Consider the following 27,632-nt stretch of genomic DNA (forward strand, 5'->3'; position numbering starts at 1 on the left):
GGGCTTGGAGATGGATCGCTAAAGTGCCGCATTCAGAATGGCACCCTCCGTCGGTGAGGCAATGACACTGTGCAAGTTTAGGACTTGTGCTGTAGATGTGGTTGACAATGATCCGTGGTTGGTCCCCTCCAGCCTAAGTATTCTGGCGATGAGGGCGCCCAGGCCCAGCTGAGGGTGCGCAATCATTTCTTGCACGTCAGAGAGACCTGTCCGTATGTTGGAGATGGTGTTCTTGAGCTGAGACAGAAGTTCTACCGTCTCGTCTCCCCTTGAGTCATCTAGGGTGCGACGCTTCACTGCAAGCGTCTTGGGAGGGGCCTCCACCGTGTCCATGGCCGAAGAGCCTGCGGCAGGCTGTGAAGCTGGCGGTGTGAGCGCCAATCTTCGTATTTCGGCCATCTCGGTGGCTAGCCGACTGATTTCCTGCTTCAACTGAGCGTTTTCTTTCCTAAGACTATCATTGGCACGTCTAAGCTCTTCGAGTTCGTTCGTGAGACACGGGTCGTGCGAGTCTGGAGAGCTGGACGTCTGCGTTTGGTCGTCACGGGCCCTATCGGTCCACGTTACAGAGGCCTTTACCTCTGTGTCGCGCGCTAAACAGCTTCGCTGGTCTTCCACCTCCACAGAGTGGAATGACTCGTCAGAATTAAGATTAATTTGAGTCGGATGCGAACTATTTGTATGATTGAGAATGTTATCGCGGCCATTAAATTAACAAATTGCTGTTGATGAGTCCGGCTGCTTGCGACAGAGATGACTAGCGATTTTAAACTGATTTTGACAGGATATTGTAAATTTCATACTGCATTCAGTCTAAGATTATTTGGCGCCCATGTTCCCAGGTCGTTCCCTAACAGATAGGCAATGCTTTCGTACTACGTTCAAAAAAGTGCTTCAGGGCCCCTTAAAGCCAAACTTGCACGTTCGGCATTTTTAAGTGTTTAGTGCGTACCAATAATATAGAGTCCAAATAAAAGAAGGGGCAAGCGCTGGATGAGTGAACTTCCTGATGGCTGCGCTTCGTAGCTCGACATAGGATTGAGGGCTGCGATGGTGACCATGGCGCAGACGCATGTCATGCAGGAGAAGAGCAGGAGCCGTCGCCTGCCAACGACGTCCATGAGAGACACCACCACCATGGTGACAGCCACCTTACCGGAAAAAAAAATAGAAAGAAATTGCGGCGTCTGGGAGAGATCGTCAAAGCAGCGCCTCCGATATGGCACGCTCACACCTTGAAAACGTTGTGTGGAGTCGATGATGGGAAAAAGCTTTCTGCGCTGTTTGCTTTGATTAACGAAAGTAGGGGTGATGTCGACGGCGAGTGTTTAATATTCTCAGCGTGTAGTCCAACACAAGAGCGGTAAGTTGGTGTTAAAGTTTATCTCGCTGTGCACCACTGCTGTTTTCTGCATAGTGCACAGAGCACACAGCGGGGTTTGAGGCGCTGCAGTGCGCCGTTGTTCATACCATCCGAGAACGTTAGCATTGTCATCGCCTCACACGGTAAATTGAATCGCGACAGAAATGTTAAACTGTGATTTATTTGCGAGCTTGTATGTGCCAAACCACAATTGGATAATGAAGCACGCCGTAGTGGCGGTCTATGGAATAATTTGAACCGCTCCGGGTTTCTTGAACGTGCACCTAAGCCTAAGCACGCGAGTGTTTTTACGTTTCGCCCCCGTCGAATCGCGGCTACCACGGTCCCGATCGAACCCACGACTTCGAGTATTGCCATAGCCGCAAAGCAGCCATGGTGCACGCAGAAGTGTTGACGTGCGACCGCTCCTGTAGTGCAGCCTAGACGCTTCGATGATTTAATGCAGCTTTGCGCCTGCACGTTGTGTGTCAGTTATCCGCCGGAGAAATTTGCGTGGTGTTTCTCTTTCAGAGGTAGCAGGAACGTATCCTACCATACGTTGAACCTAAAGTTATCCACTTTGTCCGCAGCAGTTGTCGCGTCGAGTATTAGCCTTTCCTAGCCTTCTCACGTAGCATTTTCCCTCTCTTGCTCTCCCCCCCCCCATGTACGGTAAGTGTGAGCAAAGAGTGACAAGGCTGTCATTCACTCGCTTCGTGACTGAGTCCGTGCTGACCATTCTTTTGCATTCCCTCTCTACCTCTTCTCTACGATTCTATGTACCTGCCCTTGGGACTGTTGCTCATTAGTAGAAAGGTGAGTGCTGCAGTAGGTGCAAAGCTTTTTTGGGGCGTCACGGATACTACAGCTGTCAAGAGGGTATTGCGCAACGCCCAAGGAGCTCAAGATGACATTGTGCACATGCGACGCGAAGAAAAGGTCCAAACGAGTTGCTCACATCGCCTTTTCTCTCTACCATGCTACTGACATGTATACGCATGCTCTGAACCACCTCGTGACATCGCATGCAAGGAGAAAAAGAAGAAGACGAAGATGGCAACAGCAGCAGAGGAAAGATGTAAGGAAGAACCAAAGAAAGCTTCGCTTTAAAAGCATCGAAATTCAGGTGGAGATTACCAGGGGACGAAATCGCGCTGCAGTCAGGATAATGACCCAGCGAGATCTGTAGGAAGCGTCCACGTTCAAGAACCATTGGGATTCAAAGATGGAAAGATTAACTGGTCAGCAGTCAAGAGAAGTAGGCGACAATTAGAGAATTGGTGCAAGAAAAGCAGAGAATATATTGATGGAACGGGAGTCATTGCAAGTGTAGATAATGGTACAGTATAATGACAGAGCCTTGAGACATTAAAGTTAAGATCTAGATCAGAGAAAAAGTTAGCGATAGGTGGGGCAAAACTTGTAGAAATCAAGCAGGCTATAGGACTATTTGCACTCGCCGCGTTAGAAAGGCGATGTCAATAAACCTCATCATAAGAAGGGTCATCATTATCATCAGCAATCGAGATAACTGAAACGTTTAGAGCATAGTTAAAAAAAAAAGAAACCTTATAAGGGACGGAGCCGCGATCGTTAAATGTAAACTGACAATACAGAGATAACAGTTATAATAAAGGAACAACTAAAGAATTTCATTTCATTATATGCACTAAAACGTGATTAGCTCAAGCAGGCTGACGATTTGTCACCACCCCGTTTCCAAAAGGATGAAAATAAAAAAAATATTATTGTCACTGTCTAAATATGATTGTAAATTGTAGAGAAACATCAGGTGTGCTTATTTTAGAATGAACAAAATTTTTAAACGTAGGCTGTGGCAGATTCCACAGTATTAATTGTTCAGCTTAATTTCACAAAGAAGTATTCATTACTTGAACAAGAAATCGAATCGAGAAATGAACAGCCAGCAAAATTTAACTGTTCAGCTTGCTCATTAAGTATTTACTGTGGGCACTTATTGCACTTCAAGAATTGAAGCAATAATGTTCTCTAGAGCAGATATTTAAAAGTATCACCAGTTTCGATATAGGAGCGCTCAGGCTTGCGGTAACATACACTAATGTGCCACTTACTTCTTTAACAAAACGACTTTGTACACATTGTAGGAGAAATTTAACCTAGACACCAGTGCGCTTTCTCGAAAAATTTTGAAACGCCCACCACGAAACTGCTGTCACCCTCAAAATTCATTTCAAGTGGGTAAGTGTGCGAACGCAACGGCTACAATTTGTAACTTGCAATGTGTAACATGAAGTATTTAGTTCAAAAGTCAGGTAGCGAAATTTTGTTAATTAACCAGTGGCGCGTGTCGACTTTTTTCTGCAAGAATAGCCCGCCTCTTCACGCAATTCTGTTTCAGAAATGAAATTGTGCTAACCAACACACAATACTTTTACAAACTCTGAATTCCGAATTTAAAGGAATGTCACAGTCTCGCCCGAAAAGCGAGCTATCGATTGCGATAGCAAATTAGTAGACAGCTATGCGAAGCATAGCGGTTTTATCAGCCGCAAAACCTTGGAAGCATTCACTTACTAAGTGAATTAACAAGCGTGCTGTCACACATGAACACATCACACTCGATGGGCGCTCGCTTTGACACTCGCTGTCAAAATGCTGGCGTAAGCAAGCGCGGCCGCAGCGGCGAGCGAAGTTATCTTCGTGCGGTCTATCGCTTTAACGCAAGAGTGGCTAGAAAACAGCGGGCACAAAGGCATGAGCCATTTGCAGATCCCTTTCAAGATACCACGCGCGCGGTCGTGCAAAGTGCAAAGTGCGCATCAGTTGGCGGAGTCGGTGCCGCCCCCCCCTCCCGCGCTGCTTCCCCGCTTCCCTCCACATATCGCGCTCGAGATTGAGCCGCGATCGTCAGTTTCCCTTCCTTCCGGTCGCGAAATGCGCAGCCAGTTGATACCACTTTGATACTGACAAACACAGCGACACCAACTGCGTACTGAAGTTGATGGCCTGTTAAGGAAGGTACTTCTTGTTTTTGAAACATTAAAGCTTTTGTTATTCGCTTCCGAGGACGCGCAAGTAGCGCGTATATGGTACGACGCTCAGGATTAATAATGTCACCGGAAGCGAAGCAGGAAAATTTTGTCATGAAAACAACTTGGTGGTATGCAGCTGTGGCGTGTTCGCTACGCGCTTCGAGACCGTTGGTAAATCCGTGCCGGCCTTAGCCATTTAGTTGTCACAATTAATGACTTTTTTGTAGCGATATCAGTTCAATGAGCCCTGAAGGGACATTTCCGACGTCGACCTGATGTTTCGTATAAAGTATCCATTTCGCAACCATTTTGAAACGCGCACAGACGCCATGTTATAATGGCGTCTGCGCCATTATTACATGGCGTCTGCCATTATAACATGGTGAGCCGAGAAGGATGGCGTCTGGATATCGTGCGCATAGGAGAGGAAGGCGAAGATGCAACGCGCGCTCTTCCATTCGCCCTCGAGACAGCAGGGGGCAGGGGCAAGAGGGGCGTTCTACTCCAGTGGCCATTGCGTATTGCGCGGCTGAGCGAGGCCGCACCGGCCGTATTTCGAAAGTGGTTTGCAGTGGGTACAGAGTCCAGCCTAGCCGAGTGCAGATGGCTTCGTGTGCGCTGCGTTATCGCCCCTTAGGTCGCGTTGAAACGAGACGCAGCGCGTCGGGCAATGCCCTCGCTACATACACTAACTACATACATTGCCAAAAGCAAGACAAAAAGTATTTGAAAGAAGTCAGAGAGATCGGCCGGCCTCAGCTAGCGCACTATAGCCTGCAACTCTGCAAAGTAGGAAGGGGAAACGGGGACAAAGGCTGCATGTGGGATGATGATGACTTTGAAGAGGCATGCACAACGATGAAGCAAGTTCATTATTCTCATGGTTATCAAGAAAGTCCAAAAGGTCATTCAGAAATCTGATAGCCTTCCAGAGCATGTCTGTAGCCATGAATTCAATCGAAACTTGAAAAAGACGCGCAACGAAGAAGCTTAAAGAAGACTGAGCATCCTCTCTATGGAAAAATTTGTCTGCTGCCATTTTTCAGAAAATACAAACTTCCTCTTCCATCTTCGGGCAATCCTTCGACATTTGCTTTGTGAGAGCAGGGACAGCTGGGACATGCCAATGAAGGTGCCTCGCAGTCCACGCTATTAAACGTGCTTGCGTGCCTATCTTGAGATACTTCCATTACTGCGGAGTTCTCGAGACGAATGTTCAGACGCGGTGAACCACCTACTCCACTTTAACAGACGCTGGTAAATTCTACGAGGCAAATACTAGTTTGTTGCACGAGATACATTCTAGTGCACATGTTAAGCAACATGCGGTGTGATCTTTCCACTCAGCTAAGCGGAATGCAATGAATTGCATGAAGATGTAAAAAGATAAAGCAACCGAATGAAACGTGCGAGCAGGCCGGCACACAAAGTGTCTTCATATAGATACAACGAGTTCCACTTAACTAGCGCTAAAGGCGAGCACACCGTGGTATGGAGATGATGGCTGATACCAAGGACAACACTTGGTAGTAGTTTTCAAGCTGCTCATAATATCTTACACGGAAGCTGCCCTTGTGACTAGAGCTGCTTGAGAATATAAACGCAAAAGCCGAAAATATCAGATATGGAACTGCCAGTTTTTACCCGAGGAAGAGAAAGCCTTAGCTTGCTAACAATTTGAAGGTATATAGTTAAGGGTGGTGTCAGAAGAATCTAAAATAATTGAGTACGTTGGGGGAAATAATATTTTTTTAGTAGTCGCTTTCCAAAACTACATTGAGGCTTCGAAGAAGTCCCGAGAGAAAACTAGCGTTGATGGTTTGTAAGAATTAGAGTGCCTCCTTTGAAGAATACGCCGGGAAATTAGTAAAGCATTAGAATGGATCAACAGAGCTAGTAGTTGTCGTCAATTTTGGGCTAATACTGCAGGGAAATTGAAATGCTTGCACGTGCAATAAATACTGAAGTGTACACAATTGACATCTGAGAGGACTACAGGATGTACAGACGGCCAGGAGAGTTTACCGGACTGGGCATTGTACGAAAAATAAGAATGAATACACATAGCTGAAAGAGCTGGATGTTATTGGCCTTGAGTTCAAATTTCAGTAGCGGAGCAGCATTTGCCGCCTACACGGTGATTTGTTAAATGAGATGCATCGGGAGAAAGTAAATCCACATTTGTCGTAGAACCGTTGTGAGCAAAGAGTTGCCACGTGACTGTACATGGAAAAAAGATGCGTTAGAATTTTGAAGAAGTTACAAAGAATTACTGAGGGTGCCTCGAAAAGGCGCTTTCGAGTACAAGAAAAAATTTTTGAATTTCTCGTTGGTTGTGAGAGAACATTTAATACATTTCGAATCACAACTGTGCATACGTAAGACAAGTAGGACGCGTTAAAGGCACCTTTGTGAGCTTGGAAGAGTTAATTTGCATGCAGCCACAGCGACGCAGCTCTACACGTATTTATTTTTACTACGCACAATGTATCCCGTTGCATCCCCCCTTACAATCCCCCTTATAAGGACCACGTCTCTTCCTCCAGCACAAATACCTTCTCCCATTCCTTCTTTCCTCGGATGTTAATAGAGTGGAACCACCTTTCCGCAAACATTGCATTCATCACTGATAATTCCTGCATTCCAGAGGCCCGAGGGACAGTCAATTACTGAAGGGTAGTTTCATTTATTAGTATAATTCTTCGTACTTGTAGTTTTTGCTACTCAGTGTATTCATGCCAAAGTAATAATGCGATGAAAGTCTCCGGGCGCTTCGCCCTGTTTGCGGCATGTCTGCCTGTCTGGGCACGTCCAACCTGTTTTAAACCGACTTCGATCACTGGGTAGTTCAAGGTCTAAAGGCCAAACCACACGTACGCTTGCCAGAGCGCGATAGGTCACGCCAACGCACCTCACGCATGCGCAGATGGCGCAGGACAGATCGTACGCACAGAGCACACATATCGTTTAGACAAATATGGGTGTGCTGGCTACCTCTTACACCTACGAAACGATGTCTACCAAGGCGGAAACAATGAGCCAAGCGTGCGCGCATAGGCGCGCGTCTTCTTGGTTCCAGCCGCCATTCCTCGTGAGGCATGGAAAACGCAAGGCGAGCGGGCGCGAGCTTTCACGTGCCAACAAGCGTACGTGTAATTTGGCCCTAATGGGTAGAGCACCAGGCAGCTCTTCGCAGGTAGCCGTGTTCGAAACCAACCGCCGGGCCAACTAGGCTGATTGGGTATGTCTCACAGCTAGGGTATGACATCATTCTTCAAACGAATCTCTTTCACCCTAACTTGCGTTGCTGGATGTGGGACACTGGTTAGCATGAGCCGCTCTTCAATGGACATGTTTCCCGGCCACTTGAATATGTGAAACGCTGGGCATTTGCCGCTTTTGAGTGAACCTCTTTGACGACAGCCTGGCTCACTGGGGATGTGCCCCTCGATGTGTGCCACTCTTTAATGAACGTCTTTGATGGCAACTTGGGTCACTGGGTATGCGCCGCTTTTCATATAGTCGTCATGACATATACAGTATATATCCAATTACAAACCCCCAATCAGATACATTGCTAATCTCGTTAACACTGCAAGCGATCTCTAAAAGAAGAATGTGCTGCCAATTTTGTAAGGCGTTAGCATTAATGTGGCGAATTGGGCTTGTTGGCACATATATTAGAAGGCGGCAGCGCAAAAAGACACGGACGGAGACGAGCTCCGACTGGGCTATTCTTAGGGTACTTCGCGCACGTTCCGTCCGCCCGTCCCTCCCTCGAGATTAGATAGATAGATAGATAGAAAGATAGATAGATAGATAGATAGATAGATAGATAGATAGATAGATAGATAGATAGATAGATAGATAGATAGATAGATAGATAGATAGATAGATAGATAGATAGATAGATAGATAGATAGATAGATAGATAGATAGATAGATAGATAGATAGATAGATAGATAGATAGATAGATCATTTGTCAGGGTGGCTACTCTCGGTTGCGAATGCTAGGAATTGCTCCCTCGCTTGCGGTATCCCCAGTGGCAGTGACTCAGTGACTCAAGTTGGAGAGAGGTGCATTGATGAAGGGCACCCTGTTCCAGGGACTCAGCAGCCGATGTGGCACTCATTCGAGCATGGACGACCCAGTGAACCAGATAGGCAGGAAAACGGGTAGATACAAACATACAAACAAACAGATAGACTGATAGATAGCTCCAGGAAAATTCGTGAAGTACCCTAAAAATGTTAACGCTCTATTACACTAGATTTACTGAGCACGAGTTGATAGGCTGGTTGGTTCGACCTACTGCGACTGCATCGCTGGAAGGACAAAGGACACAAGAACGTGTGTGGTGCGAATTCGTAGTTTTTGAGTTCTTCACCCTTCTTGAGTTGCTGCCTTTTTACTTGAATTTATTTATTTATTTATTTATTTAACAATACTGTTGGCCGAAGGCCGTTACAGGGTGGTTGCAAACCAAACAATACAAGATACCAGCGCTGCCACAGTCTAGGACAGACCAAATAAGGCATATACACAGGCAAAGACACAATGCAAAATCAAGAAGCAGCAAAAACAAATTGCAATAGGGTGGTATTAAATGTACCACAGCCGCTGTATTAATCATATGTGTTACAACCAGGAACATGAGTAAGACAAAGCACCATTATTAAAGTAGCAGCTATGCACTTCTAGCCGAAGTAAAGAATTTTGTTAATTTTGTTTCAAATTTATTTAGATTGTCCACTGTTAATAATTCAGGTGGTAGCGCGTTCCATTCCTCTATTGTTCTGGGGAAAAGCGAGTACTTATGTGCATCTATTCGTGCTGAAATGGTTTAAATTTGCTCTAGGTTGCGGTTTCGTACTATTCGAGACAGATGCCGTTTTATGTACTGCTGTGTATTAAGGTTAAAAGAAACAGCGAATCAGATCAAGAAATTTTAGTCTAGCTATCCTTCTGCGTTCTGAAAGTGGAGGTAGGTTGAGCTTCCTGAGCATTTCAGTTACGGAGTCGGTTGAACGATATTTTGACAAGATGAATCTTGCCGCTGTTCTTTGAAGTTTTTCAATTCTATCTACCAGGTTTTTTTTTAAACGGATCCCACACTACGCTCGCGTACTCTAATGCGGGACGAACAAGCGTTAAATATGCAGCTAATTTAGTTTGTTGAGGAGCAAGTTTTAACTTTCGCCTCAAGTACCAGAGCTTTTTTTTAGCTGATGAGCATATGTTCTTATAGTGTGCTTTCCAGTTGAGGTCACTCGATATGTTAATTCCCAGTTACTTAATGTGATTTTCGCGGCTTATGACCTTACCATCTATCTCATAATCGAAGGAGTGTATATTTATTATCTTCTTGGTTGCCCTTATATGCTTATCCTTGCTGTAGTTTATTTTCATTTTCCACTTATTGCACCAGTCACTAATTCTTTTTAATGCGGAATTTAAGACGATCTGGTCACTGCGGCTGGATACTGCGGTATTCATTAAGCAGTCGTCTGCAAAAAGTCGAACTTTGATAACGGGGTTAATCTTGTCTGCAATGTCATTTCTATAACTGAGAAAAAAGGACAGGGCCCAGCACCGATCCCTGAGGGACTCCTCACGTTACAGGCGACACTCCGGATGTCGCACCATTCACTTCCATGCCATGGCCACCACAGCGGATTTAGTAGCACAGCGAAGAACTCCAGTATAGCCAAAACACGCCGAAGACCACCACTGCGGCGTCAGCCGCATTATCAGGTCGCTTAGGGGCTCTAAACGCAAGCAACCAACGAATAACTAAACAAACAGCGAAGAAGGTGCATGCCCCTTGCCTGCAGGCTGGCGACGATGATGGAGCTGTCCGCAACACTGATTGAGATGCCGCTTTGAGCGGACAGAGAATGAGCGTAGAGGATGATCAGGTTGATGCCCGAGAACTGCTGGAGAAAGTGAGCATGCGTGGCCAGCAGGACGTGGGCGAAGCGCGTGGGGGCATGGGCGAACACCTGCTCGATTGCGTAGAACTCTTCGTCCACCTGCGCAGAAGGCAACCAGAGTTGAAGTAATCCGTTGAAATTGGCTATAAACGTGCGTAAGTTGTGGATCGGGCGACACGAACACCTACGTGGGACTTTTTTGCTAGGTCAGCTCGAACACATCTTCCAGCGCATTTTCTGGTCTCATGGGCCTTGTAAGGTAACTTGAATGCTCCGGAGAGTTGACGTTGCAGCACTTCAAAGCTAGCGAACATCGGGTCGCCCAACGAGTAGCGGCATAATTGACGACCGAACAAGCCGGCACGTGTGCCAGAAGAACAAAATAGGCGGCTCCCACGGGGCTAATTCATTAAAGTGGCTATAAATGTGGCTAAGTTGTGGCGCAGACCACGGGAACTGCTATGTGGCCTTCTTGAGCGGATCATCCGCGTTTGTATTTTATTCTGGAACGACGATGGACACACTTGCGTTAAAGCAACCTCGCGAGGTGTAAAGAATTTAATAGGCGCAGCTTCGATTGCGTTAGGAGCATGGTAAAGTGCGTCGTAATATGCTAAAACTAGTAATCAATGCCCAAGGATGCCAGATGCATATGACAAAGCGTGGAGACGAGACTGTGCCGGAAGTGAGCAGACTTGGTGTAGATACTGGGACCGGATTTTTCAGCAGATCACTTACGGTGATACTAGAGAGTTTTAGTTTAGGGGACGCAAGCGGCTTGCGTACGCAAGAACTAGGGACGACGGTACTGCGCATGCGCAGACAGTTCTGCGCATGCGCAGTACCGTCGTCCCTAGTTCTTGCGTACGCAAGCCGCTTGCGTCCCCTAAACTAAAACTCTCTACTATCGCTTTCGTGAGATCGCGCGCGACTTAGCAGCATGTGCGTCGGTGTATACTTGTGAACGCGCTGCTCGAATAACGCCGAGCGTACTGTCGTGGCAAGGTGCCAGCAACACTGTTGCCTGCAGAAGCCGACGTGTCCGCGGTGTCGAGTCACGCGAAATTTGGTGAAAGCGAAAGGACGCAAGAAAGTAATGAACCCAGTAAACCATTACCACGTTACGCTGGCGGAGAGGGAGGGGATCACAGAAGCCAACAGGGAGCCTTCTTAAAATTTGTCAAATGAGCTCCTCAAGACGCGATTTCCAACTCTGCAATGACTTCAGCTCCAGCGATGGACTGCGTTTGGAAATAGATGTGACCCTTGGCGAGTTCGCTTTCATGCGATGCTGTTCTGAAGGCCTATACCGGATTTGCTTAACTCTGCCAGATTTCGCAATTCTTACAAATGTGCCTGTTGTTCGTTCTGCGAACTTCGTGCATTTTTCCACACGCAGAAGCGTCGGTCACGGATTTTTACTACAGCGTATAGATGCTTCACCTTCTTTTCAGCATTTGCACCGGCTTGTTTGTACCCTTCGTCAACGAGCTGGAGACTGAAATAGCAAGGCACTGCCCTTGTGTTGTCCTGCAGATTTTCTCTTCTAATTTTTTTTTCATCCCATTTTTGTAAATGTCAACGGTATTTTTTGTTTCCAATCTTCGCATCCAATTCATTGCCTCTGTTTCTGTCGCAGTTTTTTTTTTACAAGCCCTGGTTGTCTATTTACACTTTCAATTACCCTATGCTTGGTTGCCCACTTCCTTGATCTCTCCCTCCATTCTGTGCCCACGCTTTTCAGGTACAGACAATTGTGCACTTTAGCCGCCCATTTATTTTCATGCATGTTCCTGAGTCTTTCTTTAAACCTAATTTTGCTCTGCGCTTTTCTTACTTCAAAAGAGGTCCAACACATGTCCCCCCTCATTGGCTCATTTGTTTTACCTTGGCCTCTCATACCAAACCGCCCTACTGACCTTTAGTCAACTTCCAACCCCCAAAACGTAAATTGATTTGACGCACAGATTGATATTTGCGAACATTAGCGCTGGCACCATTACCCCTTTCCACATTCCAGGTACCACGTCATATTTACTGTAGCCCCAAAGTGCTCCATCGTTCATTATGATGCTGTATCATTCGTAGTGCCATCTATAAATGGACGGCAAAAAGTCGGTTTTCATAACGCTATGCATTGTGGGTGGTGAACACGGATCACTTTTTTTTTATGCAACCACAACTACCACGTGCGTAAAAAATTACCGACGATTACGTTACTTCCTAATGCGAAATTTGAGCGCAGCAAATAAGCTGTTTCACCTTTTCGATAGATTGAGGCACAGAAATCGAGCAACACATGTATGCGCTATCACAGAATTTTTTTTTTATTTTTCACACGTATTCCTTTAACAAAGACTCCACTAACAGTTCTTGACAGTCATGAAGGAAGCTTTGTGGTCGGAGAAATAGACTGATATATGTTCGACTTGGTACACCAATGCTTGATTCTCAAAGACGAGATCTATACAAGTGCCTCGCGAGGTTGTCACAGCCGTGGGACGCGTTACGAGCGAGAGGAACGGGATGTTCTCCCGCATAAGTGTTAGGAAATTGCTGTTTGTCTTTATGTCAAGCCGCCACCGATCTGGCTCTCTGATTGCCAGCGCACAGGGCGAACGCCAGCGGCAATTTCGGCTCGGGCGGTGCACATATACAGATCCGCCACCACCGATCTGGCTCTCTGATTGCCACCGCACAGGGGTTGCATTGGAGGAGGAGCGAAGAAAGGAATTAAGTTCGAGCCGGCGCTTTGACAACCGGAGACTCGCAGGAAGAGGGGGGAGGGGGGGGGCGTGTACACCCAGCGGCAAACGATGGGGGCAGAAGCGCGCGCAGCAAGCGGACAACACGATAAAGGGAGGAGGGAAGAGATAGCAGCGACTGACTGATGCAACTGAAGAGCACCCTATCCGCCACACAAGAACAGTGGGGGGGGGACCCTTTCCTCCTCTTTCTGCATGGCGGCGACGGTGTTCTATGCAGTCACGTTATCTTGACTCTCTAGCGGCGACAGCGGCATCCAGCGGTATCAGTCGGTCGCTGCTAGCGCTGGGGGGATGAAAGGGGGGCGGAGCTGGTTACGAGGCCGACGACAACGCCGACGACGACGCGAAACCCAGGAACGGACGCCAAAGAGCTGCGCTCTAAAATTGAAACAGATTGAAATTGATAATACAGCGAAAGAACTGGAATGCCTAACTTCAACGATATATTTTTTTAATTATACTTTCTTTAATCCCATTACTGCCGTCGCCTTCATGTGAAGGTCTGTGAAAGTGCAAAAGCGATAACATCCTCGCCGTGCTCCATATGCTGTATGTGCTAGCGAGAGCGCGCGAAGGTGAGCCAACACTGGTAGCTCAATCTCGAGCGCGCAAGGCAGAAAAGTTGGGAGGAAGCACGCTGTATTCTATAACGCGCTGGGGACCTGTGAGATAGGAGAGAGGGAGGGGTGGGGATACTATCTCCGGCGGCTGCTGCGTATGGTGCGCATCATGAGACCGCGCGGGCACTATCTAGATAGCGATCTGCGATGATTACAGTTAGACAGGGTGGGGGCTCTTTGCTTCGTATGCGCTTTCGTCTCGCCCTTTAGTTCACGTTGAAGCGAAAAGCCAGCAGGCTGGTCAATTCGCCCGCTGCTGCTGTCGCTCTTCCTCAGGCCAGCATTCCGACAGCGAGTGTCCGCGCTCATCAAGTGAGATGTGTTTGTGTCCCTGTGCGCGCGTGACACCGTACGTGTTAATTTAGTTTTTAAGAGACTGCTTACGAAGCTTACACGGCGGATAAAACTACTATCCTTACTTTGTATAACTGTCTACTAATTTGCTATCGCAATCGATGCATCGCCTTTCTGGCGAAACTGCGTCTTGTTTTAGAAGCTTTGTCGGTATTGGTGCTTTGGTAATAACCTCAATGACGGTAACCTGCCGTTGGCCGCAACTAGCACCACCTGCCGATGTTGCTTCTTCCTGTTACAACGAGCCGCCCGCACGCGCACTGGGAAAAGGTGCTTGAGCAAAGGTATGCCATGTGCATAAACATATTGCCGTACGTGGGCAAATAAAATAAAGATACCGTCGTTAGTGGCTGATGCTCTGGCTTAGGCCATGGAAATGTCATTTCGTTTCCAGTTTCCCCTAAGATGTCCCTGGCACGTGGTTGCTGACTTTATATTATGAACAGCTCAGCGTCGGTATCAACCCACGCATACTATTTCTGGCAGCCTCGGCGAAATTGCGCTTCGACTTTCCAGTGTACTTGGTGAATAGCAGTGCATGTCAGGGCCGTCGCTTCAAAACAATGTACCGTAGGCTGTATCAGGGACGCAGTCGCGGCAGAGTACGTGAAACATCCTGTGCGTGCTGCAGAGCGTGTATAGGCACAAGGGTGCAGGAATGACAGTAACGAAACACCTACGTTACGTTTGTTTCCACATTGAAAGGCTTGCATGCCCGACTTATGTTACGCCTAGCGACGACCTACGCTCGAATTTCCAAATCGTTTACGCTCCCTATACTTAGTGGGCCCGTTTGCATTGCAGATGGTGCGGGGCACAAGCTAGGGTACAGAAATGGCCGCCCCCTACCAGTGGCCCTGGAGACTGCCCTGCAGCGCTCGAGCCGAACAAACGTGACATTTCTCCAAGAAACTACACATCCACTTCTAAGCCTCATAAATCGTGACGAGTACCACTTTGAGTTTGATGAATTGCGTCTACTTTAGCGTAGTGAACTCTTCGGAACGCGACCAACTCTTCCTACAATCGACACAGGCTCTCCAGAGCTACGCCTCTCTAAGTACCGTGCACGAGGTGTATCTTAGCTGTGATTGCGTCGTGCGTGGCCCAACAATGGTGCAATCAGCGCACGCGACCCATGTACGATTGAGGAATTGTTTCTTTCCTCTACAAAACGAGGCCAAACTAAAGCGCATGATCTCTATTCAAGCATTAGAACGTTTACATGCATCACTAATGTTGCATCCATGGCGAGCAGCGTGATGATCTGCATGGGAAGGAAGAGGAGTGACAGGAAACTCACTTCCCACGTAGATGGGGGCGCTGCCAACCGAAGATGCAAAATCACCAATTTACCCGCTGAGCCAGCCTTGCGAGTAACCCTCGCATTAAAAAAAAATACGTTATCACTAGTAGGCGTACCCCAGTCTAATCAGGAAACCGTGCTCGCTGCCTATTCACATTGGGGCCGCCATTGTGAAAGGTGGTGGGTGCGCATCCCTCTGTCTTGCTGCCTGAGCCTGTTCACGCTATTGCTGTACTCTACGTGTCGAACACCGGGGCGCCACAACCCAGCAAGCTAGACATTTCTGCAAGAAATCGCACACTTGTAGATCTTACGAGTGCTTACTGTGCACTGGTTTTGAGCTTGGTACATTACGCCTACCACGGCTGAGTGAGCTCTCTCAAACGCGTGCCCTCGTGCACGGAACGACAAACGTACTGCTCCCGCGATACGCCTCTGTAACCAGGGTCTAAATTTAGCTACGACAGATTCGCGCGCGACAAAGTCCCAATCAAGTGATGGCTTGCTTCCTCTACCCAACGACGCCAAAATAAGGCATGTAATTAGTACAGTTTATTCATTTTAGTTATTCATTTATGCCTCAGAAGCCCCGAAGAGCATTGAGTGAGGGGGGCGTATCAATAGAAATACAGTACAGAAATAATAAATCATAATAATGGTACAAAAGACGCTGTAGAAGGCAAATACACAAAAGCAATACGAAGTTGATTCAAAATGGGCGTAAAAAGATATTAGCATGAAAAAAGAACAAAGCGAATATGGCAAAAAATGATAACCAAATAAAAGTAAAATAGTATTACAAAATAAGAGATTTAGATGAACTGAAAGTGTAGTACAACAGAATAGAATAATTAGATCAATACTAAAACAATAAATTCTGGCCGAGCTGGTTTTTGAACTGTCAAGGGTCACAAAGAAAGATGAAGTTATCTTGCGGGTCATTCCGCAGCTGAATTACTCCAAGTAATGCAGATAAATTCAATGATTGAGTTTTTTCGTATATGCGATTAAGGCAAATGTAGTTATGTAAGTGCCTTGAAGATTGCGGAGACAATTTCCAGAGGCAAAAATGAAGTGCGGGCGAAACGATATTTATGAAATTAACGCAAAAGTTAAATAGAACAACGATTTTCAATATCTGCATATCATTAAGGCTTTTAAGCTGAGAGACACTGGCGAAGGGACTATAGATATTAGAAATGGACAGGTCAACTCTGTTTTGAATGGATTCAAGCATTTCAATTAGGTATTTTTGATGGGGAAACCAAATAGATGAGACCAAATCCTACTGTCGATGAATAAACGTTAGATATGATAGTTTTCGAGCTGAGCTATCCGAGTTTCGCAGGCATCGGCGTATGAAACCTAACGTATTCGATGCTCTGTCGTAGATTATTGAAATGTGACAAGACCACGAAAGATTTGGTGTACGATATTTGTACGAGATATTTGTATGTTTGTTGTACAGATATTTGTACGAGATAGCTTTGGTGGGGAATGCGTTAATTATACGGTAGTGTAAATTAGAAATATCGTGCTTGCGCCTAAAAGTCGTTTACATAAATGTATATATACATTTAGTCAGGTTTAGTAGCATGTGCCAGTTTTTACACGAATCAGCAATTGTGTTCAGAACATTTTGAAGGCTCAGGTGGTCAGTCACTGAATGATCCTATGGTAAACACCACAGGCATGCGATAAAAAACGTAAACAGAATGAAGTGTTATTTGGAAGGTCAGTAATGTAAATTAGAAAATATAAGGATCCAAGCACGCTTCTCTGTGGTACACGATAGGTTACGTCACATAGTGGTGAAGAAAAACCATTGACAATTGTGGATTATCGGAATCAGAGAAAGTTAGGAATCCAGGATAATGGGAGAGAATCAAAACAACGGGTAGATAATTTAGGGAAGAGCCGCCTGTGTGCAACTCTCTCAAATGCTTCTGAAAAATCTAAAAAAAATATATATAATCTACTTACAGATTTTCATTCATGTCAAAATTCAGTTGTGTAGTAAAGTCAAATAGCTGGGTATTACACGAGCAGCCTTAGTCAAGGCATGCCGATTTCAAAAGGAAAAGTCATTTCAAGATGGTTGCAGGTGTAAGAAGCGATAATATGCTGAAGTAATTTACAGCATATGCATGTTAAAGAAAGTGGACAATAGGTGCCGCGTGAGTTTTTGTTACCCGTCTTGGAGCCAGAAATGACCTTGGCTATTTTCGAGTCGGTAGGCAGCTCTCCGGATAATAATGCTTGCTCAAATTTATGGCAAAATCTCGCTAGAAATTGAAATGGTGTTTTTATGAATTCTCTAACTTATGTTGTCCACTCCGGCAGATCAGGTTAAGGTTGTTAAGGCCCGTTCACACTACACGAAATATCCGGCGAGCGAAGCGGATTCGGCCGCTTTTGACGCCGGGGAGAGCGGAAAGCGGCGCGGTGAAGGCAATCGGTCCAGGACCCATTTTTTCCGCTTTCGCCGCTGGCGGAAGTTGCGTTTTTGACGTCACAACCCGTCTAATCTCAACATGGCAGCCAGCTCGTTTGAGCGACCGGCCTTCACCGTGGAAATGTTCATCGATGCAATTAAGCAGCACCCCATACCGTACGACAAAAGGCACTTGAATTTCAAGGGCATTGCCTACAAAGAGCAGCTATCGAACAGGATCGGGAAAGAAATGGGAGTGAGTGGTAAGTACAACTGCTATTCACACTTACTCGCGCCGATGCCGGAGCGACAAGGCTTTCTCATTGCCAGTACCTTGCTTTTATGCACATTCTCCGTCAAACGTCAGCAAACATTTTGCCCGCGCCACTGTTTGCTCCTACGCTGTCCTTGCTGAGCTCGTGCGCCGTTCGAATGCCTGCGCAGGCATGCACGCGCGACACTGATGGCACCGCGAGAGTAGAGCAGTTTTACAATAGAAACTTTTCTGTGCTACAACGGTGAGCGTAATGTTTTGTAACGATTCATGCAGGGGCAAGAGATTGTTGGCCTGTCCCAACCTATCCCGCTCCTGCAAGGATGGGCGGACCCACCACCGTCGTCGCCGCCGCCGCGATCTTGGTTGCTCAGCCCGTCGCAGCTCTTGAAGCATAGCCATCATTGAGTTGCAGAGGATAATCGTGACAATTTCTTCTTCTTCTACCGACATTTCCACGTCTTCTGAAAAGCTCGCCATCGTGCTGTGCTCAGTGTCTCGCAGCTGGAAGCCCAGCAACGGCGCAATACAAGCAGGCGCAACAAAAGCCCGCGAACGAGAGGCACTCACGTGAACTCTCGTCTCATTCGCGAAGTCGCGAAACCAAGAAAAAACCTGCCGCGAGATCTCGCTGTCGTCGCGGAAAAGCGAGAAGCGGCGGCGGATCCGCCGATGCGCGCGTGAACAGATGAGAACACGCTCTCTTTTTCCGGCGAGCGAATCCGCTTGGCTCGCCGAATTTTTGTATTAGTGTGAACGGGCCTTTAGAGATGCAATACCCTCAGGACTAATCCCGATGGGCTCCATGAATAGGTTGTCGCAATCGGGAACAATTAGGATACACGTATGAAAAAAATCTGTTAAACGCAGAGTGGCATTCAGTGTCAGTAAGCGGTAAGCCATCGGTATTGCGCAGTCATAAGGGGTCTTGTTCAACTTTGGAAGATATAATTTGCCAAAACTTCCTACGATTATATCCCTATGGGTGGGCAGCGCAACCCGGACGAAAGATGAGAGGTAGTACACAATAGGAGCGCAGTACGTACTTCCTCTCTTCTTTCGTCCGGGTTGGGCTGCCCACCAGTAGGAATATGTTCCATCACCAACTCGCCCAGCTTGCAGTGTTAATTCCTAAGATTAGTTTGCAATAGCGACGGAGGATCGCGTGTAAAATATTTGTTTTTTGGCAGTGCTAATAGCAGATCAGTATGTTTTGAGACACCGTTTATACTTAGCCAGCAAAGGTGGAGTGGAAGCAGATTTAGCTTTTCCGTACAGACGCTTGTTTTTAATCTGCAATCGATGTAGGGTCTTGTTGAATAACGGATTATCTTTATCATTAGATATTATAAAGAGAGGAATATGCTACTCTATCCGCGCAGGCAGTTAGTGCTTGAAAAGCCACGATTTATCTTCAGTAGATCATTGGTTTCTTAGTGGGAAAATACTTAATTTAAATATAGGGTAACTCCTGTGTTAATTTCACCATATTTTGCTTTACTATTATATGGAATCTTCTTACTTATTATACCTGCAAACAAGGAACTAGAATATCAAACTGCAACGTCTTATGATCGCTAAATGCGTCAACATTCATAACCGGTCCTGTAGTTTCAGCAGCAGTGGTTGGAGCTAAATCTGTTACGTTAGAACTGTGGGTGTTCTGGCTAATCACTCGAAACACGTAAAACTCTAGAGTTAGGCTGATGAGTTCGTTTGCAGCATGACTAGATGAAGACAAATTAGCCCGATGTACTTTAGGAAAACTGAAATTAGCAAACAAGTAGATGTTACTGGGCGAACAATAGTCATCAGCGGCAGAAATGCTAGACCGAAAATAATGAATGAAAGGAGTCCCACAGTCAGGTGGGCGGTAACACACCTCAATAAGTAAATTCGAAAAACTAGTCTTGCATGCACTCCACCCCATTCTCGAGAATAGAGTTGGAGGTGATAGCGATGGGTGGTAACGTTCTTCTAAACATCAAGAAGTGCTACACAGCTTCGCTGGTCATTCACCTTCACAGAGTGGAATGGCTCACGATTCCCTTTCCATTTCTTTTCTGGCAGCGAAGGCAGTCCAGGTTTTCTTCCCGCAGCCTGATCAATACTTCAGCCTCTTCGTCGGTCCAGTTAGTACGGTTGTGAGGACTTGGTCTTCTTTTTTTTTACCACGTGGAAAACGCAAACAAACGCGCTTGCAAGAGTTGCACGTGAACGGCCAGCGCACGATTAAAGACCGCTGTGCAAGAAATGCATGCTATCCCCACGTGACTTTTGTACGCTTCGCAGGTTGCCAACCTTTAGCACAGCATCGCTAGCTGCACCAAGCCTTCTGTTCATAAAATTTGTTTACAATAAATCAAAATGTTTCTGCTCGTAAAAGTGCCGCTTGCAGTTGAAAGTTACACATAGATGTTTTCTTAGAGATTTAAACGTTTCAAACACTTGCATAATACTGAGTAATGTGAACCCTCGACGGCGTAGCTTTGCATAGCTGCAGCGCCGAGAGGACGCATTTCTCAGTCGGAGACCTGGCAAACACATTGAATAATGACTGGCACTAAGGCGAATGGGATTAGATTTGTCCGTTTTGGCATGGCGCAAATGAAAATGGCACGGGTATTACTTGTTTTTGTTGCGTGTAGTTTTATCAAGTGATACCCCCACAGACTACCCTTAAAGGTGTTTCGCGCTGAAATAGTATACCAACAAAACATACACGTTTAAACTACGTGCCCCTGCCTATAGAACACACGCACCTTCCCGCTGTGGCCGCGCAACTTCCAGAGCACCTCTAGGACATCCAGCCTGCGGCCGCTGAGCATCAGCCAGCGCGGAGACTCGATCGAGTACTGGTTTAGAGCAGCCAGCAGCACGGCGCCGGCCAAGCAGGCCACCGCGAGCAGCTGCCACTCCATGAAGCGTCCCAGCGTGTAAGAGTACAGAATACCGACGGTGATGGCAAGCTGGAGCAGACCACCCTGGACAGCAATTATATAGCTTATAGAGAGAAAGAGCTTGAATATCCAATTGGAACGAAACATTTTGGCCTGCGTACAAAGCCTAGTTTAACACAGCGTAGATATAAGTGAGCCTCGGTGAAAAAGCTCATGGTTGAAATATGAGCGATAGAGCCAAGAAAAGCTCGCACAAATGGCCGCTTTCGATACCTAAACAAAGAAATAGGCGAACAAAGGAACAAAAAAAAAAAAATCAACGCTCGCATTACCTTTTGCCGAAAGTGAGGCGTAAGCTAGGACGCATGGTTCATCGACATGACCTCCGAGATAAGGCGGCGCCCGCGGTGGCCGGTGGCAGGCTACAATATCTCGGAGGCGGCGCACTGGGAGTCACGTCATAGCGACAAAGACCAGGTGCACGCGTTCTCTCTTTAGGTGCTCTTTAAGGACTGCTAACGAGAACGTCCCGAGGCACTTAATCGTGTTTTGCCGGCCTTCTTTAACGCTTGGAAAAACGAAAGAAATCTTACGTAGCAGGCATTCAGCGACAAAAAGATGGATTGGATTGGAAAAATTTAATAAAAGTCATGCAGGACGCACGTGAGCTCGCAGTGGGCATCTCCCACGCAGGGACCGACAGGGAGTACCTGGCGGCTGCTGCGCGAGCCTGCTGGACGGCCCATTGCTGGTCTTGTAGGAGCGGGCTTCGTATGGTCTTCTCCCACTTGTCGGAGGTAGAATCGGGCGAAGCGTTTCTGCACTCCCAGAGCACGTGTGCGAGTGTCGCTGTGACCCCTCAAGAGGGGTACGCATCGTCGGGGTAAACGTGTGGGTAGATGACGGGCAAGGTGTGGTGGCGGGGTGTGGATAAGTATGTGTCTGCAACAAGCGTAGCGTTACTGCCTGCGGCCTGTTCAGTTTGGGGTGCGGGGGCGGAAAGAGACATCGTCCCAAGTAAAGTGTTTCGTGTTTTCGTTATACGTTACTGGGGCGCCCCTGTTCGCCTACAACTCATCGAGACGTGGTTGCCCGGGGGTGACGGCGCGGTCGGTAAGCGCGCGCGCAGCGTCGTGGGCTGTCTCGTTGAGATTGGGCGGGGTGCCCGTGATACGACCCAGGTGACGGGAAACCAGATGATAGTGTGGTGTTTGAGGGTGCGCGGATCAGTGCCTCGGAGGATGTGTAACGCCTGATGGGAGACGACTCCTCTCTCGAACGCTTTGATGGTCGGTTTCGAGTAGCTGAATATTATCTTTCGCTTATCTTCGAACATTGCCAGGCCACTTGTTCCGCCACCTCGGAGTCACGTGTGCGTACCGTGGCGGCGTTTAAAGTCCGTTGCGAGGACGCAACCGCTACCGCGGCGAAGGCTCGGTTCCATCGGCAGGCGGCGGAACCCACGAAAGCGACGTCGTCCGCTTTCTTGTTTATGCGCTTGAGGAATGCGGTGGCCGAGGTTAGGCGCCTGCCCTGTTGTGTTCCGGATGTACGTTTTGCGGAATGGGTGCGATCGTGATCAGGTCGCGGAGCTCGCGGGGAACCGGCGTAAACTCCGGTGGATCCAGGGTGTTCGCTGGGAAGTAGCCGAGCTCGCGAAAGATCTGACGGCCGGTCTTGGTCATCGTAAGTCGTATCATCTGCGCTCTCTCCTGAGCCTCAGCGATCTCTTCGAGCGTATTGTGCACTCCAAGCTGGAGGAGCCGATACGTCGGCGTGGTGACTGGGAGCCTAAGAGCCCGCTTCACTACCTTTAGGATGAGTGTATTGAGCTTGTCACGCTCCGATTTTTTCCACTTGTGCATTGCTGCGACGTATGTAAAGTGACATAGCACGAACGCGTGTACGAGACGCAGCAGATTGTCTTCTTTGAGGCCGTGGTGATGTTTGGCCACTCTTCGTACGAGTCGTATTTCGTTGCCCGTCTTTGTCATCAGCTTGTAGACCGTTTGGATGTTTTATCTGCCCGCCTCGATAATCATTCCCTGTACTCGGGCGGAGTCGACCCTTTGGATTGGATGACCGCATCGGGTGCGGACGGTGATGTTTCGCTCGGTCGATGGTTTCCATCCCTTAGGCCTTTAGCCTTGTCGTTTTGGGCAGTATAACAACAGCTCCGATTTGGCCCAGGAGCACTTGAGGCCCGTGTGGTCGAGGTAGGACTCGGCGGTTTCGACTGCGTCCTGCAGAGCGGATTCGATAATGCCACCCGACCCCGCGGAGAACCAGAGGGCGATGTCGTCCGTGTATACCGTATGGTTGAGGCCTTGTATCTTCGAGAGGCGTTCGGAGAGACCAATCATCACCAGGTTGAACAGCATCGGCGAGAGGACGGAGCCCTGGGGGGTGCCATGCTGTCCGAGCTCGACTTCTTTCGACGTGAGGTCTCCGGCACGGAGCACGGCCTTGCGACGGGTTAGGAAGGAGCGGACGAACTCGTAGAACCGGCGCCCGAGCCCTAGGTCCGCGATTGCCTTAAGTATAGCCGAGTGCTCGATGTTGTCGAACGCCTTCTCCAGGTCGTGGCCGAGTATGGCGCGGGTGCCCCAAGTGGCCCCGGCGTCTATGATCTGGTGCTTCAGGAGAAGCATCGTATCATGCGTCGAGAACCCGGGTCGGAAGCCGATCATGTGGTGTGAAACAGTCCTCGTCTTCGAGATAGCGGCCGACTCTGTTGAGTACGACATGCTCGGCCGACTGACCCACGCACGACGTGAGCGACATGGGGCGAAGGTTATCGACGCCAGGTGCCTTGCCCGGTTTCGGAATGAGAATCGTCTGGGCAAGTTTCCAGGCCTCAAGTAGCTCGCCCGCCCCCACACGTCATTGATGGCGCCCGTGAGGTACACGACCGAGGGGTGGTCTAAGTTTCGCAGCAGCTTGTTGCTTATGCCAACGGGGCCCGGGGCGGATCGGCCGTTTAGTTCGTGGGGAGCCCGGCGTACCTCTTCGACGGAAAATTCGGCGTCGAGGAGGGTGTTGTCCATACCTGTGTAATCGGGATGTACGGTCGGCGGGCCTGTGGGTATCGGCAGGTACTTGTGCAAAAGGGTCTTGACGACATCATCTGGCGAAGCAGTGCCTTTGGCCTGGTGAAGGAACTTGGTGAGGGAGTGGTGCTGGTTCGTGCGGTTGTTGGTGTCGTCGAGCAGGTTTTTGAGGAGGTTCCGCGTGTTCCCTTTGCGGACCTGTCCGTCAACCGAATTACACACCTCGTCCCATTGCTGTTTGGATAGGGTGCTGCAGTGTTCCATTATGGCCTTGCTCAGTTCTTCAATGCGTTTGCGGAGCCTGCGGTTGAGACGCTGGCTCTTCCATCGTGTCAGTAGAGACTGTTCGGCCTCGAGCAAGTGGACGAGGCGGCTGTCCATCTTCTTGGTTGGCATATACGTGCTCAGTGTTTTCGTGGCCTTACCAACGCCGGCCTTGAGCTGAGCCGTCCACGTGTCGAGGTTCGCGGCAGCGTCGAGAGGGAGTCGTGAGGCGCGAGTCTTGCCAAAGAGGTGCCAGTCGACCCACGTGTACGACTTGGGCTTCCTGACGATGCTGGGTACGTGCATGCCCAGTATGAGATGGTCGCTGCCAAGATCCTCCGCAAGATTGGACCAGCGGGCATCGGCTGTGTTCTTCACGAAGCAGAGATTCGGTGTGGTGTCTCTGCACGTGGACATGCCGATGCGCGTAGGGAACGTCTAGTCTGTCACTAGGGTGACATCAAACTCATTCGCATGCTGCTACAGCTCGGTGCCCTTGGGGGTGTCTTATACGTAACCCCAGGTGCGATGCGCAGCGTTAAAGTCGTCAGCTATCACGAGAGCGTTTGGGCCTTAAGACGGATGCCACTCTGGAATAGGCGTCGGAAACGTTGACTCTTTTGTCTGGGGCTGCTGTACACGTTGAGGATGTATACACTTTGTCGGAACGCGTCGTTTGGGAGAATCTCCGTCACGACGTAGTCCATCTCGGACGTGCCGAGGTCATGCGCGAGGCAGGTGAGCTTCTTAGAGACCAGCGTGGCGGTACCACGTCCTCCCGCGAGGCTTGGTAACCACTGGTAACCGGTGAACGTGGCGGTGTGTGTTAGAGTTTATTGCAGTAGGATTACGTGGGGCTTGGCGTCGTGGCTGCGTAGGTATTCTTGCAGGGAGGCTTTCCGCGCAGTGAAACTCCTGCAGCTGCCAGATGCGGAACGCTTCATCTGGCCTGGCCATCTTGATCCTTGTGGACAAAGAGATGGGTAAGGAATTTTTCATGATGGCATACAAATTTCTCATTGCCAAGTTTGCCCTGATTCTAATTTTGACAAGTTAAATAGCAATAACTAATTACACGTTGGGAAAATACAAACAATAGTCTGACTTCTTCCAAACGACGGCAAACATTACCTTGCTTCTGTACAGGTACGTGGCGCTCACACTTCTTCTTTAAATGTTAGGATACTTGACGTTAGACATCCTGTAAATAGTGCAACAGAGAATCCCACGTCATGGGGACACAGATATCCAACTACTCGCTTATCACGCATTCAAGAAGGGGCTCAACATGATCTACCAGTGGATACCGGGTCACTGCGAAATTTCGGGAAATCCCAGTGCGGATGACGCTGCCCGATCGGCCCACAATTGTGCCCATTTTATACCAATACCACTGTCGAGAACAGATGCAGCCAGAAGGCTTCGCTCCATCGCACGCGAGCTTGCGCATACTCTGTAGACCACCACTGAATTCACCAACGCACGTCTCCACAGATTGGATTCACGTCTGCAAGTATGTCTTCTGCCAGCGTTACCATGAAGAGAAGCAACACTTCTGCGCCGCCTGTGGCTTGGCGTGGCATTCATTCTTCAGCATTGGAATGGCCAAGAGCTGTGCTTACGACAACTGTGGCTGCGAAGAGACGATCAAGCACCTTCTCTGTGACTGTCCCCGCTACAATGTGGCAAGTTCTCGCGACTACGCTCGAAAAACTGGACGATCACCGCTTCACAGAGGAAGAAGTTCTAGAACATTGGTGCAGCCGGGCTTCAACACTCAAGGTCCTAAGAGCTCCGCTGAAGTTCTTGAGGGCTTGTGAACTGTGCGACACACATTAAAAGTTGTAGCGCGTAGCATAACGTTATTGTGTGAATTTTTCTCGCTTTAATTTTTTTTCTTCTTTCACCGTTTATTCCCTTTACCCCTTTGCCCAGCACAGCGTAGCTGGCCGATACTTACACCGGCTAACCTCCCTGTCTTTCCTTCCCTTTTGTTTCACTCCCTCTCTCCCCACGTCACGGTCAGCCTGGAGTACGCATCCGGCGTCTGGGCAGGCATGCGCTCCATACTGGCCGTGGCCGCATGCGTTCGAACGCTGACGTGGATCGGGCAATGCATTGCTTATCAGGTTCAAGAAAGCCCAGAGTTCCATCTACGAAGCCTGGGTCAACAGCGCAGTCACCCACCAGAGCTTCGCCAATAGACACATGGTCCTTTGTACAGACCGGTCCTCGATTTGATCCTGGACGCAGGTCTTTACTTAGGTTATGCCACAGGAATTAAATTGCGCAATCAAAAAAATAAAACATACAGCCTCAGCAACACATTAAACAGCCGCAGGTCTGCTGTTGAGAAAATCGTCTCGTTTTCGTCGTAGCCCAAGTGGCTCGCACCAGTCGGCCTCGTAGGAAGCTGAAACCGGCCCAACGCCACCTGGCCAGCACCCAGTACCCACAACTGAACACTGGACACAAGAACGTGCGAACAATCTCTCCGACGCGCACCCTTCTTCATTTTGTGATATTCGCGCCAATGCGGAGCAATAAACAAAACGACTATATTCAGCCTATATGCTAATGCAAACGTGATGGTAGCCGGCAAGCGTGGTAATCGGTGGTAGCCGCCATGGCAATTAGAACGCGTATGCGCACAGAGCAACTCAAATAATTGTATCTTACGGCAGGATATGACCTGTCCCACAGAGCGGAAGGTATCTGCGTTTTTAGTGCTCCAACGTTTAAAATTTTAGCTTGAAGGCCAGGCCGTGGTGAACGGAGGACGACATATATATTTCCTTTAATGACGACTCTGCCGCTTAGGGCTGCTGTTTTCGCCATTTACGTTGCCACGTGCGGTCACTGAACGCTAGTGCGCGACAGTGTCGCCGAAATCTGCTCACACGAGGCGGGCAGATGTGTGTTGAACATGGTCGAGTGTCACCAATTTATAACAGCTGTCGACGTAGTCGTTGGTGGGATACATTTTTCAAAATTTTAGATAGGTCGCAGCGCCTCTGCACAGAGGCCCTTTATTCAGAACGTGCGTTTCGATAAAAGGAGCTTGAGGCGCCCCTTAGCTATCCGTAAATATTTACATAAACTGCTTTTACAATTTTGAGGACGCGTGCATTCAGCTATATGAATCTAAAGAGAGGTCCAATCTTTCGATCTTAACTTGTCCGCAAACAATAATAATCATCGCTCCTGCGTGCCGTTCCTTTTTCTTGAAACTGCGCGCTTGGTGCTTTTTGAACAGCAAGCACGCTCTCAGCGTAACGTAGCATTCTTGGCAGGAAAATAGCGAGAGCAGAGTTTTCAAAACAGGAAGCGCTATCCAGACAAATGGCGGT

At 48.2% G+C, this 27,632-nt stretch overlaps 1 protein-coding gene across 1 annotated transcript in view; it reads right to left on the reverse strand.

Moving 5' to 3' along the window:
• The window catches only part of LOC142559240 (trehalose transporter 1-like protein), a 51,684-nt gene extending 29,031 nt beyond the window's left edge, over window positions 1-22,653 (reverse strand). The window contains exons 1-5 of the mRNA XM_075670867.1: window positions 22,522-22,653; window positions 20,831-21,052; window positions 18,406-18,572; window positions 15,358-15,377; window positions 10,208-10,411 (exon numbers count right to left, since the gene is read on the reverse strand). Of these exons, the coding sequence (XP_075526982.1) occupies window positions 10,208-10,411; window positions 15,358-15,377; window positions 18,406-18,572; window positions 20,831-21,052; window positions 22,522-22,653 (745 nt within the window). The remainder of the gene's footprint in view (window positions 1-10,207; window positions 10,412-15,357; window positions 15,378-18,405; window positions 18,573-20,830; window positions 21,053-22,521) is intronic.
• Window positions 22,654-27,632: the final 4,979 nt, after the last annotated feature.

The sequence above is a fragment of the Dermacentor variabilis genome, chromosome 10 (genome assembly GCF_050947875.1).
Source record: "Dermacentor variabilis isolate Ectoservices chromosome 10, ASM5094787v1, whole genome shotgun sequence".
Taxonomy (NCBI): Eukaryota; Metazoa; Arthropoda; class Arachnida; order Ixodida; family Ixodidae; genus Dermacentor; species Dermacentor variabilis.